The sequence below is a fragment of the Carettochelys insculpta genome, chromosome 1 (genome assembly GCF_033958435.1).
Source record: "Carettochelys insculpta isolate YL-2023 chromosome 1, ASM3395843v1, whole genome shotgun sequence".
Lineage (NCBI taxonomy): Eukaryota > Metazoa > Chordata > Testudines > Carettochelyidae > Carettochelys > Carettochelys insculpta.
This window is the reverse complement of record NC_134137.1, coordinates 13,999,704-14,017,913: the sequence shown is the minus strand read 5'-3', so window position 1 is coordinate 14,017,913 and position 18,210 is coordinate 13,999,704. Positions and strand designations below refer to the sequence as shown.

General features: G+C 51.6%; 1 protein-coding gene across 1 annotated transcript; it reads right to left on the bottom strand.

Annotated features, from left to right (window-relative positions):
- Nucleotides 1-9,822: 9,822 nt before the first annotated feature.
- Nucleotides 9,823-14,177, bottom strand: TPBGL (trophoblast glycoprotein like). Its single transcript, XM_074980918.1, has one exon. It carries the CDS (start codon nucleotides 14,024-14,026, stop codon nucleotides 12,917-12,919), a length of 1,110 nt encoding a protein of 369 aa, XP_074837019.1. The 5' UTR covers nucleotides 14,027-14,177; the 3' UTR covers nucleotides 9,823-12,916.
- Nucleotides 14,178-18,210: the final 4,033 nt, after the last annotated feature.

Below are 18,210 nucleotides of genomic sequence, written 5' to 3'. Positions count from 1 at the left end.
AGAGACAGGTTTCAATTTGAAAGATGACTTGATTCCAGATTCTACCTGAAGGGTGATCAAATTGCTGCTAACAAATAACGTTAAGTCCTAACATTTTACTGGAGTGTATTTAGGGTGAGATTTTCAGAAGCAAGCTCAGTATTGAACTAACGCTGGTGTAACTAATGAAAAGATTCACTGATAAGGACCAGGAACTGATTAGTGACATTTAAATGTGGATGTGCCACACTTGGGCTATGTCTACACTACAGCGATCTTGCAAAAGAAAATTTTTCCAGACGAGATCTTCCAAAAAAACTTCTTTCGAAAGAGCGCATCCATACACGAAAAAGAGGGCTGAAAGCTCAATCCGCTTTTTTGATAGAGCGCATTCACACATCACTCCTCCTTTCGCAAGAACAGGCTGGGGAGTGAAAAATCCAGCGCCATGAGGCCTGCTCTTTTGAACAAAGGGCCCCCAGGGTATTGACACGCTTTTTTTTTTTTTAAAGAACCTTTTGGCTAAAGATGCTCTTCCTGATCGGGGAGCGGAAAACAGCCTCTGGAAAAAGAGCCACATTCTTTCAATTTTGGGTCAAAAGGTGCAGTTTGTGTGTTGACGCTCTATGGGTTCTTTTGAAAAAGGGCTGGATTTAACGAAACAACTCGCTAGTGTAGAGCCAGCCTAGGGGTTCAGATTTGGCAAAAAAAGCTATTACCAAGCCGCAAGGATGTGCAGTGCAGGAGGCTGGTTGATTAAACAAGGAAGCTACTGAGTGCTGTTTGCAGGTTCCATCGCTGGCTTTACACCATCACTTCATCAATAAAACTTGGAACGTGCATGGCCCAAAAGCAGCTCTCCAAGTCACCACCAAGTGGTAAGCAAGAGTATCCCCATTTTAGAACTAAGGAACCTGAAGTGCAGAGAGCTGCAATGCCCACCCCAAAGCCCCATGTGCCAGTGCGTCAGTGGCAGGGCTGGGAATGGAGCCTGGCTCTGACTCAGCCTGGTGCTCAATTCATCACATGGCAAGACCCCCATTTTGCCCTGCCTGGTTTCACCCGGTGCCATACAGTGAGGCACTCTGCGTATACACTGCAGAATAATGCGAAGAGGGGCTTTGGGAGAAGTATCTGTGCATATGATGCCAAACCAGTCACAGAGCTCCAAGTCCCTGGTTTCTCCTGGATATCACAGGGACAACACAAGTTTTTCCCTCCCCTTGACCCTCTGTTATAAGAAATGAGATACAAAAGCAGCATTATTTTACCGTATGAGCCCTGCCTGCCCCAGTCCCGGGGTGGCCAGGGGGAGTTGGGTGGGCTCAGAATACTGGCCAGCTTTGACTCGACTCCTGCAGGCCAGAGCAGCAGAGCAGAGGGCTCAACCTGTGGGGCTGAGGGACTGCACTCACTGCCCCCTGCAGTACTTCCATTACCTTGTGCATGACCTCACTGTCCCTTGCACTGCACCTACTGCCCCTGTACTACTTCCACTGCCTCCACTGCCCCCTGCATTGCCCCCTCCCCTTACACTGACCCCACTGCCCTGGCAATATTTCCACTGCCTCCTTGCACTGCTCCTTACATTGCCTCCCCTTGTACTGCACCCACTGCCCCGTACTACTTCCACTGCCCCTGCACTGCCCCCTTTCCTTACACTGCCCCCACTGCCCCCTGCAATATTTCCACTGCCTCCTGCACTGCCCCACTGTTCCTTGCACTGCCCCCTCCCCTTGAACTGCACCCCCGGTCCTTGCACTGCCCACTGCTCCTTGCACTGTCCCTTACACTGCCCCTGCCCCTTGCATTACCCCCATTGCCCCATGCACTGCCCCCACTGTTCCTTGCACTGCCCTGTCCCTTGCACTTCTCCTTACACTGCCCCTGTCCCTTGCACTGCCCCCTCTGCCCCCTGCACTACTTTCACTACCCCTTGCACTGTCCCCACTACCCCTTACGCTGCCTCTTGAATTGCCCCCATGTCCCTGCACCCTTGAAAGAATCTCCGTTTGATTTACCTCCCAGAAGTCTCTGGACTCACTGCCACCTTGGGCTGGTATTTTGGCAGGAGGGTCTCTCACTGCTGGGTGAGCAGGCAGTGACTTGCCCCCTTCCCCCCATTTAGAGACTCTGCTTCCTTGGGAGGCTGAGAGCAAACACACTAGAAATGATCAGCTCCCCCCACGGAACTGATTTATTCTGGACATGACCGGTCGATGAGTTAATAGATGCCGCGTACTTCATTTAACAAAGAGTAACCAACCTTTATGCAAAGATCTCAAAGCACTTCCAACTATGGTCACCAGAGAGGCACATGATCCTCTCAAAAGGACTGAACAAACATTGACTAACCATACGCACGTTTCCGTCACATTATGCTTTTTGGCCCTGGCTCCCACAGCTCTTTTCCAGTGTCATTTATCTGAGCCGCAAACACTCCCCTGTGTGGTGGTTAAACGCTCGTACGCTCACGTTACAGGTAAGCCTGAAGCTCTGAGCAGCACAGTGACATGGCCGTGATTGCAACATCAGCCCCTAAGTCAACAGCGGAACTGGGATCACAGCAAAAGCAACGCTGCCGGCCAGGCCACTGGTGTTAGTGGGCACAGGACTGGCTTTCCCGTCTGACTTTGCAACCATCTGTTTCAGGGTCACGTTACATTAGAATAATTATTTACATAAACTGCCCCATTGTCTCACAGTTTTGTCAGTGTCTTCTCTATGTCAGGCAGTGCACTCCAGGTCTGAAGAAGTGGGTCTTTCCCACAAAAGCTCATCACCTAGTAAATAATATTGTTAGTCTTTAAGGTGCTACAGGACTGCTTTTTTGCCACGTAAACAGGATGATTCATGGACTGTACATGGCTGCGAAATACATGAACAGTCCAGCAACAGGTAGTAACTAAAGACTGAGGCTACAGAAAAGCTCTGCCAAGTGGTACCACTCTTAGACCTGATCTGCAGATTGCTGTCAAAGCACTTTACAAAGGAGGGCAAAAGGGCCATCTTCTAGGAAATCGGCAGCACAGCAAGGACAATCAATACCTTTCAAGTCTCTGGGTCCTATATGTGAATCTGAGATGAGCATGGCACAGTGAAAAATCACAGGGTTGCCTTAAAAGCTCAGTATGAAAAATAATGCAAACAGTTACAATTCCAAAAGAAACGGACATTCCTAGAATTGTACGTCAAAAATAACCTCAGTTTGTGACACCTGAGGCTCACCATTGGGTACAGAATTTGTACATTAATCTTTACCACCAATGCTGGTTGGTTTTAAAAATGATACCGATTTGCACTGGAATTTGAAACAGTTTAGGCAGTAAAATAAGGTTCTAATGAAACCATGTTAGCACATCACTGATTTTGTTCTTATTGGAACTCATCAGACATGCATAAACAGCTGTCTATAGCATGAGTTGAACCCAGGACACCAATATCATATCTCCACAGCATCAGTTGTGGGAAAGGAGTACATGTAGATCAGCAGGACTGATCGCTTTCCCAGATAATTGGACCAACAACTGTTGGCCACATGCACTATGTTCACAAGCAAATGAACTGTAAGCACACCCCAAGCAGGGTTGAATATATTTATTAGAATAAGGTTCCAATGAAACCACATTAGCAGCTTCATTCTTATTGGAACTCATCAGACATGTGTAAACTGCTGTCTATAGCGTGATTTGAACCTGGGATGCCTTCATCATAATCAAGGACGATACCATATCTCCCCAGGTTCACAGCGTGGGTTGTGGGAAAGATCAGCTTAGTCAGTTTCTGTTTTGCTCCTACTTTCTCCACAGATCTTCTCTTTTCCCAGGTTCTCCTGCAATGGCACCAGGATGCAATATTCCATCATGCAGGGGAAACGCTTCAGCTCGAACACTGCTCTGGTTTCATTGATGTTTTTATGCACTAATCCATGGAAACACTTTTCTTGCTCTTGGACTGTATAACAAGATTCTCCAGCTCAGACAACAAATATCTCCCAAAATGAGGCAAGATGGGAGGGAAATTGAGGAAGGTTACCTACATGGAATTTTCCCCTGATGATTCTGTCGTGGGATCACGTGAGCAAGGGGCTAGATTGTCTATTGGAGGAACAAGCTGGGGTTTGACCCCCACAGATCTTTGCTCCCCCTAAGTGTCTATGTGTGAAAGAGCTCTTTAGCTCGCCAGCTTGACTATCTGGTGCAACGGAGCAGTGCTATCAGGTTTTCCATTGGCCAATGCTGTTTCTGGGACCCCCACACAAGCCATGGAACCCTCACGTAGAAGCCAAGGCAACCTTAGGCTGCATTGACTTTTGCCAGATTCACTTCAGCTACTGACTTATGCATGAATTGTGCACTTCTGGCGTGTTGTTGACAGGGTTCAGGGAACGGTGCCCAGAGGTGGTTAGGACCCCCGGTGCACACAGAAGTGAGGAGACTCTTTCCCTTTGTTTTCACAAATCTCAAATCAGGGCCTAAATAGAAAGCAACAAATCAATGGGTGGGAGGAGCCGGGGAGGAGATGGAGGCATTCCAGGCTGCAGCTTTGCCCGGTAGGTGAATAATGCCATTCCAATGTCACGCACCGTCTGCCCTTCTGTGGCAGCATGGTGCAAAATGGTCTCGAGATCATGGCAGTGCTAATTGCATTAGATGTGCAAAGGGCCGTGACACTCTCCCAGGGCATGTCTATGCTGAAAAATAATACCCACAGCCGCCAGCCTCAGAGCCTTGGTCCCCCAGGCCTCATGCTAGGGCACTTAAACCAGCAGCACAGATGTTCCCACTCTGGTGGGAGACCTCCTTCCCCACTCTCACCTGTTCCAGACCTCCAGCTCCACACTGAGTGAGTGGAAACATCTTCACGGTTATTTTGAGTACGACAGCCTGAGCCTGAGCCTGTAGATTTGAGCTCCGAGGCTGCCAATGTCATTTTTTGTTTTGCAGTATAGACATATGGTACTCTCTCTATCCATTGCCTGCTGCTGCTAGCACATCTGGCCTGAAACACTAGAACTGCTGCTATCTACATTGGCAAGAGTGCTGCTGTCTACAAGGACATATTCTCTAGTCCGCTCCAGCTCCTTGGTTTGTGCAGGAGGGCCAAATTGTAGCTGTAATGGCCAGCTGAGAATTCTCTAGAGCAGAAAGTGCACCGGGAGAAGGGCAGGGTGCAGTTCCTCAACTAGCGTAAGTGAGAGCAGCCCCATGGCTGCTGTAACTCACTCTGGCACTGATACAGGATGTCTTCTGGTATCGGGCTGGAACTGGTTGCCTAGCAGCCTCTTTGCCTCACCTGCCCTGCACTGAAGGGCTCTAAAATGCAGGTGCGAGCCAAATCCTCTCTTTTTTGTAACTGTATCAGAAGGCAGTGGGAATCCTACCAATGCTGGCTGCAGGAGGGGGATGGGAAAGATGGGGCAGTGACCAAGTGGCTGTGGGAGGGTGATCAAGTGGGTGTAGAGGTGTGAGGAGAATGGCAGAGAGGTAAGGGAAGAACAGAGATGGGTTGGAACCTTCCATGCTTGGCAAGAGGATTTGTGCGGGGTTGGGGGTCAGAGACAATAGGGGAGAAAGAGTGAAACCAATAGGAGTGCAGACAGAAAGATGCACTGCGCTTGTGTCCACACTTCCTGTCAGTCACCGACCCAGAGCACTGCCTCTGGGAAAGGGCTGGTCAGGCACAGGGGACATGATGAGAGTTAATGGAAAGGCCTGGACCAATTAAGCAAAGGGAACCTTACCATGGCCTTCCCATTTAGCATGAAGACTCCTACGCATAGTCCCATGGCCGTGCACTTACAGGCCAGAGCTCCCAATCAGCTATATCCCTCCAACCCCAGAGCTGAAAGGATGCTGTGCCCCTAGCAGCCCCTGGATCTGCCATACGGCTTTCAAAACCCCCAGCCCACGGCAGGAGCTGAATGCAGGCTACAGCATTTAGTGGCCAATTCAGTTCAAGGGGCTCATCCTGGAGTAACGGAGCACAGATTGTGACCTGCTGTGGCTTCATGAACAGCTGTGACCTGCCTCCCTGACCTGCATCAGCCCCCTCATGGTGTGTACATCTCCACAGACACCGCATGGACTTCCTACCAGCCTGCAATTCCATTGCCCCAAGCATGGGGAGCCCCTGGCTTGCTGCATCTAAGAACCTCTGAGCCGCAGGTGACCATGGGATAAGTTATGGGGGATGGTTGACCTGGCGTCCAGCCCTAACTTGAGATAATCCTGACTGCTTCAATCCAACTGCAGAGGGAAACGGAGCAGGGACCCACCTCCTCAGGCCCACAGCACTACCCCAAATTCACCCCCATCCTGGATCAGTGGCACAAGTCCTTAGGACCTGACCTCGTTGAAGGAAGCAGGAATCTTATTAGCAACTTCAGGTGATCTGGAATTTGGCCTTTGGAGAACAGGACTGAAACCTGATGAACACAAATAACTCTGAGGGAGCAGGGAGGTTTGGGCTGGCGGGAGGGTAGCCCACAGACAGTACAGCACAAAATGGCGCATCTAGATTTATCACAGTAATTTACTGGGTAAGGCACCAGCGCACCCAGGTAACCCTCCAGTATACCCAGGTGTAAAGTGCCTTACTGCACAGGAAGTGTTGGAAATAGGATGGGTGATTATGAACACCTATGGAAAAGTCCAACCGAATTTAACAGAAAGTGAAGCTAATTCTTCACAGAGATGCACTATGGCGCCATCCCCATCCGCAGAGTCAGAGAGGGGAAAAACCAGAGCAATGCGGTGCAGAAATCAGACATGAGGCAATCCCATTGTGAAACATCTCGGTGAAAGGGATCCTTCTGAGCAGAGTGCCCAGAAGAGTGATAGAAAATGTATCATGTCCTGGTTAATTCTAGAGGACTTTTCCTGAAAGGAAAGCACAGCCTGAAGACAAGAACTCTTCTGTGTATTATGGCTGAAACATTATGGGCCAGAGCCTCAGTTATCTGGCTTAGCATCTTCCCATATTTCAACAGATTGGGAACTGAACTGGTCTTCTGAATCCTGGCTTTAGTGTTCACCTGCTGTGTGACCTTCAAGAACTCACTGCCTTACCTTCCACCTCTATTTACTGTCAATCTGGTCAGTTTAGATCAAGGGTCAGCAACCCCCAGCAGAGGTGTCCCACCCCTCCTCCCCCATGCAGCTGAAGCTTGCTCAAAGCCATGCCACCTGTGAATTATCAAAAGACCAGCTAATGACCAATCCCCACCTGAATGGCAAAGCTCCGCATCTTCATTTATTTATTAATGAAGCTGTTGTTAAGTTGGACTATTAGTGACTTTAAAAAGTATCACCAGCACTTGGACCGTACACAGAGGTCAAAAGTGTCAAATTTTGGCCCTCCCCTCGGAAAGGGGGCTGATCCCTGGTTCAGAACGTAAGCTCCTTAGGGGACAGGCTGTTTCATTACGTGCATGCTCAGCTCGCGTAATGGGGTCTCACTCTTGACTGGGACAGATAGCCACTACTGCAATACAATTTATTGTGGGACTAATTGATACAGCTCCACCGATTTCATATACTTGCAAGACAGGAAGAGACCTTGCAAGATTATTTAGGCCAGCCCTCTGCACTCATGGCCAGAGTATTTTTAATCTAAGCCATCCCTGACAGGTATTTGTCTAACCTGTTTTTAAAAATCTCCAGTGCCGGCTATTCCATTGCGCTGGACCTGTGCCAATTTACCCCAGCTGGGGAGCTGGTCCCACCCCCAAACAGAGGGTTACAGATCTATAAATACACACCCACTTTCCAAAACCTGCTTTCACATGAAAGCTCCATGATTGGTTTCTTTTTAGCAAATGAAAAACTAAGAGGACAATAACCCACCGTAAATCTCACAAGCTACACAATCAGGCTTGGACAGCAGGGCTGGCTCCCTGCCACTGCTTTTTTGCAGCGAGCTCTCTGTGGGTCCGTGTGTTTTGCTTTCAGGGAATTTTTGGAATGCCACAGAGAGACGCACTCTTTGGATTGTTCACGTCTGTCCCCAAAAGGATGGGGGCCTGATTTTGCTCTTGCTTATCAGTGTTTTTCCACTGCTGTCATTCCATGGATTTCACTGATGACTCCTGGTTTACACCAGCCAAGTCAGAGGAAAATTGGGCCATGTGAGCTCTAATTTCCCCAGAATACTTTGCCTGGACACCAAAGCTATGGTTTGAAGGGTTAACAGACCCCAGGACATGCCCAGTCTTGTTCCTAGTGAAAACAGAACTCCCATTTACTTAAGTGGCACAAGAATCAAATCTCAGGATGTTAAATAACAAGAGAAATTACAGTAAAACCACCACTGAAAATAAGCTATGGTCCAGCCACAAAAGCTGATAACACGCTGAATTCATATCCTGTGACCCACTTCCCATCAGCTCTTGAGCTACAGCGACTTGACCCTGAATGGCTGAGGATCCCAGCAAGTTCAGCTCTATGGGAAACAGCACGAGGAACTGAGAATCCAAACAGTGTTATGCCTTATTGGCACCTACAGAGCAAGGCCCCAGTCCCGCAAAACTGTAGTCCTGTGGGAAGAGCCATAAAAGCCACCATCTTGGAGGTATGGGGAACTTGGACCCTCTGGAGCTTTCATTATATCGGGGTCAGTAACCCCCAGCACAGGTGTCAAGAGTGGCATGTGGGCTGATTTTCATCAGCATGTCAGGCAAGACCGCATTCCCACCTCTCCTCCCGCATGCAGCCGGGAGCTTGCTCCAAGCCAGGCCGCTTGTGGATTAACAAAAGACCAGCTAATGCTACCAACCAACCACCTACATGGGAAAGCTCTGCACCTTCATTTAATTGTTAATGACGCTGGTGCAGCTGGACCATTAGGGACTTTAAAAAGCATCACCTGCGCTCGGACCACACAGCAGTCAAAAGATCAAATTTCAACACTGCCTGGGGACGGCTGCTGACCCCTGCAATAGACAATTGGCAGTTCGCTTCCAAGGCCAGTCACAGGCCAGGGCCTGTACCTAAGTCTCCTGGGCCAGTCTATACTGCAACTTTCCTGTTGTCACTGGAAATCGCTCAATGTGTATAGGGACCTGGGCCCAGATCCTAAAAGGGAACTGGAAGTTAAGAGTCTGTGGATGTGGATAGGAGTCCTGTATGCAGCTCTCATCGAGGCCTTGCATGATGCATTGTGCTAACACCAGAGGACAGGAAAGCAACACAGGGAAGGGGGAGAGTTTACAGGGCCATGAAATGTATTTTGAGGCTGAGTATTTGCCCTGTTCCAGGTGAACATATATACAGCATTGTTATTACATCTGCCAGTTGGACTGCAGACAGGCCTATGCCACCTTTCGCAAGATGATTAAGTAGAGGGCACCTCTAATTCGTCTTAGGGACTTCGCAGTAAAATTCCACCTGGCTTCCCATCCACTTTGCATTTAATTCCCTTTAGAGCAGGGGAATTGTTGGTGCCGTAGCCTAGTGCAGCAAAAAGGCTTTTCAAACCCAGTTCACGTAAAAGTGACTCCAGTGGCCTCATCCTACACTCCATTTATACATTACGCCTGATCTGACTTCTTTGGAAGCCAATGGGATCGGAGCTGGAGGGAGTTCTGCAGCAGGAAATAAGCTAGGTTTTGCTTAGCTCAGGACGGACAGGGAGCAGGCGCTGAAGGGAAGGACCAAGGTGTAGAGGAGACATGCACAGCACACTGCCTTGCTTTGCCTCCTTGCTGCGGGAGCTAGGAAATCCTTCCTTTGCTGAGCAGGAAAATATTGACTCACACATTTTGGGGAAAAAAAAACCCTTTGTAGGAAATAACTTTGCAGATCTCTGGCTTCATGAAGCAAGAGTCCTTTGCTCCCACAAACGTTCTGCTCCTTTATTTATTGAATATGTTCAAAAACGGCAGACAGGGCAGGCATAATTAGATTAAACGGTATCACAAACTGACAAAGCCACATGCAATTAAAAAGCGGCATCAACCTGTAGACATGTTTTGTCAGAGTGTTACTTTTAGGCTTCAGAGCTGCGGGGTGAGAGAGCCCCACTTATACACTGCAGAGAGGCTAACATTTGGAGCTAAAAAGGTGGGCTTCTCAGTTCATCTTTAGGCACCTACAGGTGAAAGTTTCAAAAGCATTTGTGTGATTCCATGGAATCCCAGGGACTTTGCCACTGAAATCAACAGGGACAGATCCACATCTCAAGTCTGCAGGGACCTTTTTCACACTGAGCCTTATCCTTTATTCAATGTGCTCAGTGGGAGGTTTGCTGAAGCAAGGATTGCAAAACTCTTAGCTCCCTATCCTGAGAGCTGCTCTGCACAGCTTTCCCCTGGGATGCCAGGGGAGCTTGCCTCACCCCAGCAGTCCCCCCACCCATGTGGAGCAGCTTGCAGAATTGGAACCTGAAAGCACACTATAAACATGGGGACCCTGCACCCCTGGATGCCGGTGGGAGAGCTGCTATCAACTCCTTTGCAATCCTTTCATTTACTAGGACTTGCAACACTCCTGTGACATATGTAAATGTTATTATTCTGGTGTGACAGAGAGGCAAACACAGAGCAGGTTAAGACCGCCATTTGCTCGTTTGGAGTGCTGTCCTTTTCAAGTTCCCCACTTGAGGGAAAAACTACAGCTCAATTTCAGCGAAACAGAGCACTTGCAGCTCTCCCACTTGCTGTCTGCAGCCGGGGGGGGGGGGGTGGGGTGGTGGTGGCAAGAAACACAGCAGACTAAAGACTTTGCAAAACTTAAGCATCCGAGCAATGAGGAACCCAGAATTATCAACCCCTTTGGAAATCAACGTCGAAGTCGTTTGCCGCAGGCACGCAGCAAGTTTGGGTCCGAATGATTAGAACCAAAAGCTGTTCATTTACCCCTTAAACTCATTCTCCTTCCCTAGCCACAGAACTAGCAATGGAACAAAAGTTTATAAGGAATAATCTATTTACAGAGATTATTTAGTACCTAACAGTCCTGCTCTGCAAGACACAGACCTTAATAACAGCATTGCTTCAGCCATGAAGTATTCCAAAATGATTGCAATAAGCTTTATAGAAAACATACAATACACTGGATGCAGCTTCAGTACATATGCTCTAATATATACTAACTGGGGCAATTCTATAGCAAATCTGTGCAAGATATTTTTTCCCCAACAGTTACAAAGATTGCTGAGACAGCCTCGTCTAGATTCTACTTTGCAGTCAGAAATGAGATGCCTCCGTGTGCTTGAGCAACGTGCAGGGAAGGGGGTTTGTTGTCGTTGTGCAGGTGCATTATGTTGTGCCTGAGAGAAGTCACAATTTTTGTGGAACGAAAACTTAATACATAAATGGGCTCAGCAGATCATATAATTACTGGTGGGAGTTTTTTGTTTTCTTTTCCTCAGTTGTTGGAGCAAAATAAAAATCGAGTTTGTTTTGTATTTCTTAAATAGAAATATACTAGGAAAGAGAACTGTACACAGTAAAAGTAAAGTGTAGGCTCCAGTAAAATCCAGGAGGCAAGTTTACCACCATCTAGCCCATTGCTTATAGCAATTCACCAAACAGAACTCACCCATTCTCCGTGTGCACAAAGTAAATTCAAAGACAGCTGAATTCTAGCTGGTTGCAGAAGTTTTGTTTTTAACAAAAGAAAAATTAAAACATCCCTGTAAATCTCCTGGAGTAACTAGGAATTGCATGTGCATGGAACTCTTCAGTGCATTCAGAACTCCTGCAGGGCATGGCGGGGTCTTTTAGCTGGGGGCACACCCATGTCTTCTTCCTCGGAAACAGACAGCTGATTGTTCTGCAGGGCCATCTTCTGAGACATGGGGAGGGGGTTCTTCTGTTCGGATAGCGAAACGTGAAGCAGCCGCACCCCCTGGAGGAGCGAAGGGCTTTCTTTCAGAAGGGGATGTGTTCAGCTGAGCTAGATAACATACATTCATCTCTCCCCCCACCCCTCAGGGTTCTGTGCAGGTTCTTGAGGTGAGGACCCTGCATAGTCCTGGACGCAACTTAACTCCCCATGGATCTGGGTGTTTCCTGTACATTCATAACCCTTACAGACCATTTGGATGGGACAGAGGAGCCTCTCAGGGGGGAGCCAGTGAATTATGGACTAGGGTTAATTCTACATGGAGAGTCCTGTACATTCATGTGTCCCCAGAGCCCCAGGAGAGGGTGGGTGTGATGGAGCTGCGCAGGCTACGCCTTTGGAGGTGGGTAGCTCTGGTGCATTCACCACCCCCAGGACCCTGCAGGGGGATGTGTTCTCCGGGGCAGTGACCTGGGCAGCGAGGAATCCCAGGTAGTTTTCTTACTCTGGGGGTAGGGGCATTACCGTCCCAAGGATGGGTCCTGTGGCACATCCATTGGGCTGGCAAAGGACAGCTCCGGTGGAGGAGAGTTTTGCTGGGGGGTCCCTGGACAGGTGGGTGCTGTCCTGGGGAGTGGGGTATCCTCTGGTTGGAAGAGCCCCATCTGGCAGGAAGGGACAAGGGAGTATTCCCAAGTAGCAGGTGGGGGTCGGTATTCCCTGGGGATGGGGAGGGTACTCCCCTGGGGCATTCCCTGGATAGGTGGGCATTCTGCAGGAGAGTGAGGCATTATGTGGCACTCACTGGGCATTGGGCGATCCCTAGGTAGCGGGTGAACAGATGTGGGGATTTCCTAGGCAGGGGCAGCTTTATGCATGCATGTGGGATTCACTCCTTGGGGAATGAGGTGAGATCCCCAAGGGCTGGGACCAAGGGCCAGAGGGTCGGGGTCCCTTAGCAGGGCACCCGGGCACAAGGGCTGGGTCCCCTAGAGGGTCCCATAAGGGGCAGGGTGTTGGGGACAAGGGGCCAGGCCAGAGGGGCGCTTGGGCAAGGCCAGAGGGGTGGGACTCCTGGACACAAGGGCAGGGCCCCCTAGCCAGCCCCGTGGGCAGGTGTGGCCGGTGCCGAGGTGGCCGCTGGCCCTGGCTCAGAGCCCCGAGGGGCTGGCGCTGGGGCTGGCGCTGGCCCGGCGCGGGTCGGTGTCCTGCTCGTAGCGGTAGTGGTAGCCCTCCATCTGGTCCCGGCAGGCCTCCCGCAGGTTGTTGAGCCAGCGCTTGATGCCCCGCCGGTTGAGGTACAGCACCATGAGGAAGATGAGGCCGATCAGCGCCAGCACGATGCCGAAGAAGACGTAGGAGGCCGTCTCCAGCTCCTCCTGCTCGCCCGCCCGCCCGGCCCCGCAGCCCAGCTGCTCGGGGCGCAGGGGCAAGGCGGCCGCGCCGCTCAGCTCCCGCGGGGCGGCGCAGCGCAGGCTGCGCGCGTCGGGCACCCGCCAGCTGGCGTTGCGCACCCAGGCCAGCAGCGGGCGCAGGGCGCAGTCGCAGCGCAGCGGGTTGGCGGCCAGGTGGAGCTGCAGCCGCGCCAGCGGGGCCGAGTCCAGCCGCGCCAGCTCCTCGGGGCTCAGCCCCTGCAGCGAGTTGTTCCGCAGGTCCAGCTCCTCCAGCCCGTCCGGCAGCGCGGCGGCCGGCAGCGCCCGCAGCCCGTTGCCCGCCAGCTCCAGCCGCCGCAGGCTGAGGTTGCGCAGGGCGCCGGCCAGCGGCTCCTCGGGCGCCTCGCCCAGCAGCAGCAGCGCCTGGTTGAGCTTGAGAGTGCGCAGCCGCGGGCAGCCGAGGAAGGCGCCGGCCGCCAGGGCGCGCAGCGGGTTGTGGCTCAGGTCCAGCACCGCCAGGCCGGGCAGCCCCTGGAAGGCGCGTTCCTCCACCGCCTCGATGTTGTCCCGGGCCAGCAGCAGCAGGCTCAGCTCGGGCAGCGGCCCGCTCCCGGGCCGGGCGAAGGCGGCCGAGCGCAGCACCGTCAGGTTGCCGCCCGCGATGGTGAGGTTGCGCACCCCGCGGGGCAGCTCCGCCGGCGGCTCCTGCAGCCGCACGTAGCTGCACTGGACCAGCTCGGGCGTGGCGAAGCAGTAGCAGTGCCCCGGGCAGCCCTGCCCGGCCCGCAGCAGCAGCGGCGGCAGCAGCAGCGTGGCCAGCCAGAGGAGCAGGCGAGGGGCGCGCCCGCGGGCCATCAGCAGCCGCAGCGCCCCGGCCCTCCCGGCCATGCTCCCGGCCTGGGCATCGAGTCCCGGCCAGGGGCAAGCGGGAGGACTCCGAAAGCGGCTTCCCCCCCCCGGAGCGCCCGCTCACAGCCCCGGCCGCTCAGCGGGAGCCGGGCCGCCTCATCCCCCGCGCGCCCAGCGCCCGCGGCCAAGTGTGAACGGGAGAGACGCGGCTCCCGAAGTGAGAGCCGGGGCGGGGCGGGGCGGGGGTGGGGTCCGGGCTCCCGCCGCCCGGCCGCGGCGCCTGGCGCTGCCCGGCCCCTGACGTCTCCGTGCGCGGCTGGGGGAGGTGGGTGGGAGCGCTCAGAGCTGCCGCTGCCCTTCCCCGGGGAGGATTCAACCCTCTCGCCGGGGCGGGATCCTCCGAGCCTCTCTCCGCCGCCGGTGACAACGTAGGGGCCGGCCAGGGGCAGGGGCGAGGGGCAGGGCACCCAGCCGTCCTGCCGGCCAGGGGACAGCCAGGATCCCGCCCGCTCCCCCGGATCAGGATTTGACACCTGCCGGCGCTGGTCCCTTGGAGCTCGGATTTGTCTAGCTCCCGGGGGCGCCCGCTCTTTAGGGTTCCCCCCGGGTCAGCGTTGCCCTGTCTCGGCTGGAAAGGGAGGAGAAGGCGCCTAGCGGGGTAGGCTCTGAGACGCAGACGTGAGGGGTGAGTTTGGGGCCGGGAGAGAGTGGGGCTGGGGGTGTTTAGTCTGAACAGATGCACCGGGGTCATTGTTATGGCGGATTTCCCAAGGGCGGGCCAGGTTCTGCTGTCACACCAGTCTGGAGTAACCCCCTTGCTGCTCCACGTGGTGCTTTCTCTCTCAGAGTATCTGCACTGGGGTTGCAGGGTACTTTGCAATGGTAGAGAAGAGGATTAGAAACTCCGGCGGTGGGGCAGGGAAATAGGGCTAAATCCGGTCCCCCCTCCCCAGACACCAAGGCACACCCAGGGTGGATCCATGAAATCAAAGCAGCTGCTTCAGGGAGGCTGTGACTGAGAGCTGAATTTGTTTAGAAGGGAGGTCACAGACAGCAAGGCAGGAGAGATGGAACGGGCACAGGGGGAGGACAAAGTCTCCCTCCCTAGGTGACTTCTTTGGTTTTGTTCCGAGGATCTTTGAGTTTGTAGATGTGGCTTTTAAAGTACGTGCGCAAGATGGGGGCTGGGTAAGCTTCTTGCTGACGTTAGACCCTGAGCAGCACCCAGATTGCACCCAGGAGAAGAGGTGAAGGGCAGTGACAGGGAACAGCTTTCTGCAGCTGGCAGAAAGAGTTTTTTAAATGCTTCACCTCCATTTTTCCTAGGAAGAGTCTTCTGTAGGTGTGGAATCTCCATCCCTAGACGTTTTTAGGTCCTGACTTGACATAGTCCTTTCTGGGATGACTTAGTGGGGGTTGATCCTGCTGTGGGTAGGGGGCTGGACTAGATGACCTCCTGAGGTCCTTTCCAGCCCTAGAATCTGATTCTATGAACCCCCTGATAAATTGGGTGGGATACAAGCGATGAAGGGACAATCACATCTCTGCTTTTCCTACTAAGAAAAATGGGTAGAGAAAAAGCCCTGAAGTTCCCCTGGCAGTGTTTCCCCAAATGTTGCTTATGGATATTTCCAGACCACTTAAGACTCCGTTGTGCCTGGTGCTGTACATAGCCGTAACCACTGGGACTTGGGGTCCCCACACCTCATGGAACACAAAGGGGTTCGATCAACAAGCTCCATGGAGCTTTGCAAATGCGTTACCTCCAAACCCTGGGTGCTGATGTTTACCCCAGGGTTTCAAGTCAGAGAGGGCTTCCCAGTGTGTAGACAGCCCCGTGCATCAATGTTTGCACTGATATACCATTGCAATGGGCCACGATCATGGGAGTCTCCCCTGGTCTCTGCAGGGTCCAGGGTAGACTGAAATGTGTCACACAAGAGGCTGACCCCTCTCCGTGCAGCAAAGATTTTTAGGCTTGTGGCAGGCAGTCCTGGGAGACACCGTTATGCCCTACATGCGTATGAACTTCACAGACAATGAGATGCTTTGCAAATCCTCATTAGATCTGCCAAACTCCCATTGGTTGTAGTTGGGAGCCTTTTCCCCTGTGTCTTAAAGCCACGTTTTGTTTATTCCAAGATTGGGTTAACTGATTCTTTACTAGCTAAAGGGAAGCCTGATCTGTGTTGGGGAGAGAAGGATCCCTGCAGTACCTCATGCTCTCTGCTGGCACAGATGCGTGCCCTGCATATCATAGGCAATCCTGCAGGCTGTTGCAAGAGTGGGGAAATCCCTTAGCACTGCACTTGTGGGATTTGTTCAGTATGTCCAGGGAAATGCTAAACAGAGCCCTGGTGATGGGGGAGGGCCTATGGCCAGGGCAGAGGTACTTCAATGACAGTCCAGGGAGAGCAGAGGATTTCCTTTTACTGGGCCTGCCCAGCAGGAGGAGCAGCTGGGGGAGTGTCCGGGGTCTACCATGGAATGGGGCTGGGAGCCACCTGTCATTCAGCTACTCAGTGCCTCGTGAGATGTGGTGTCCTGCCTATTTATAGGATTCTTTGTACGAACAAAGCCGCATGTGTGGCACCGTCCTGAGGGCTCTGAGCTGCATCTCCCAACCCATCCGCCGTCCTACCCGCTGCTTCTACTTCTTTCCGCATCAGCGTTTCTCACCGCTCCCTGGCTCATTGCAGCCTGTCATTTTCCTGTTGCAATCCCCCCAGCCCCACCTGCTTTTTCCTTCCTGCAACTCTCCTAAATTACTAACGGCCGAGAGGAACTTCTGAAAACGGGCGCTGGTTAAGATGAGCGAGTCTGCTCACCCTTAAAACTTGCCACCATTTAATGAGCTATCATAAATCTAGCCAGGACCAAGCAAAATCTATATTTAAAGTGACAGTGACTAATTTATCAGCCAGAGATAGAAATGGCGCTTTTTAAATAGAAAATAGCTGGAAATATTTCATGTGTTCATGTTTCCTGAATTATTCAAGCGGGAGCTGGCGTCCAATACGATATCGAACAAGGAGGGAGTGGGGAAAGCCAGGCATATGCAGTTTATTTGGTGTCAGATCAGTACTGCAGCATTCAAGTATCTAGCTGACCAGACTCCAGTAGTTTTTTCTTAGCCTTCTTTCCAAGTTTCTGACACAGTTAGGCACATTTGTCAATCCTAATAGTTATATTTAACAAATCAATAGCACTTTGGAAAACAAAGGAGCCAGTCGGCAGAGACACTGATTTGCGTTAAGTCCCAGGGATGCTTTTATGCATCAGGATGGAAAGCCGCAACGCAGCTTCTAGTCATTTTCTGTCTCTTTTGGCAGAAGGGAGACCCTCCATAGAAACCAAGGGAGGATGAACAACTTCCCTTGTTGTCTAAAGATCATAAAACACAGCTGAGCTGAAACTAAGCGGAGGAAGACTTTAAAGGTCATGCAAGAGAAAAAAGGCTAAATTCTGCTCTCAGCTAAACTGATCATAGAATCATAGGACATTAGAGCTGGAGAGACCTTAAGAGGTCGTCAAGTCAGGTTCTCTGCCCTCATGGCAGGACCAAGCACCATCTACATCATCCCTGTTAGGTATTTATCCAGCCTGTTCTTAAATATCTCCAATTAAGTAGATTCTGCAACCACCTTAGGCAATTTTTTCCCCGTGTTTAACCACTGTGACAGGAAGTTTTTCCTAATGTTCAACTTAAACCTTCCTTGTTGCAATTTAAGCCCATTGCTTCTTGTCCTATTTTCAGAGGCTAAGGAGAATAATTTTTCTCCCTCCTCCTTGTAACCCTATTTTAGGTATTTGAAAGCCAATATCACATCCTCTCTCAGCATTCTCTTTTCCAAACTAAACAAACCCAATTGTTTCAATCTTCTCTCATGGCTCATATTTTCTAGACCTGTGATCATTTTATTGCTCTTCTCTGGACCCTTTCTGATTTCTCCACATCTTTCCTAAAGTGTGAGGCCCAGAACTGGACACAGTACTCTGGCTGAGGCCTAACTAATGTTAAGCCACTGCCTTAGAAGAGTGGAGAGATTCAAAGTTTGGAAGGGATACGTTTCGTGTTTCATGGCCAAGCCACCTTCTAACTACTGAGACTGGTTCCTCTGTGGGCAGATAATCCCATCATTGCCTGCTGCAGGGATTCTTGCACCTTCCTCTCAAGCACTTGGCACTGAGAGAGACCATGATCCTGGGCTAGAAGGTGCGGT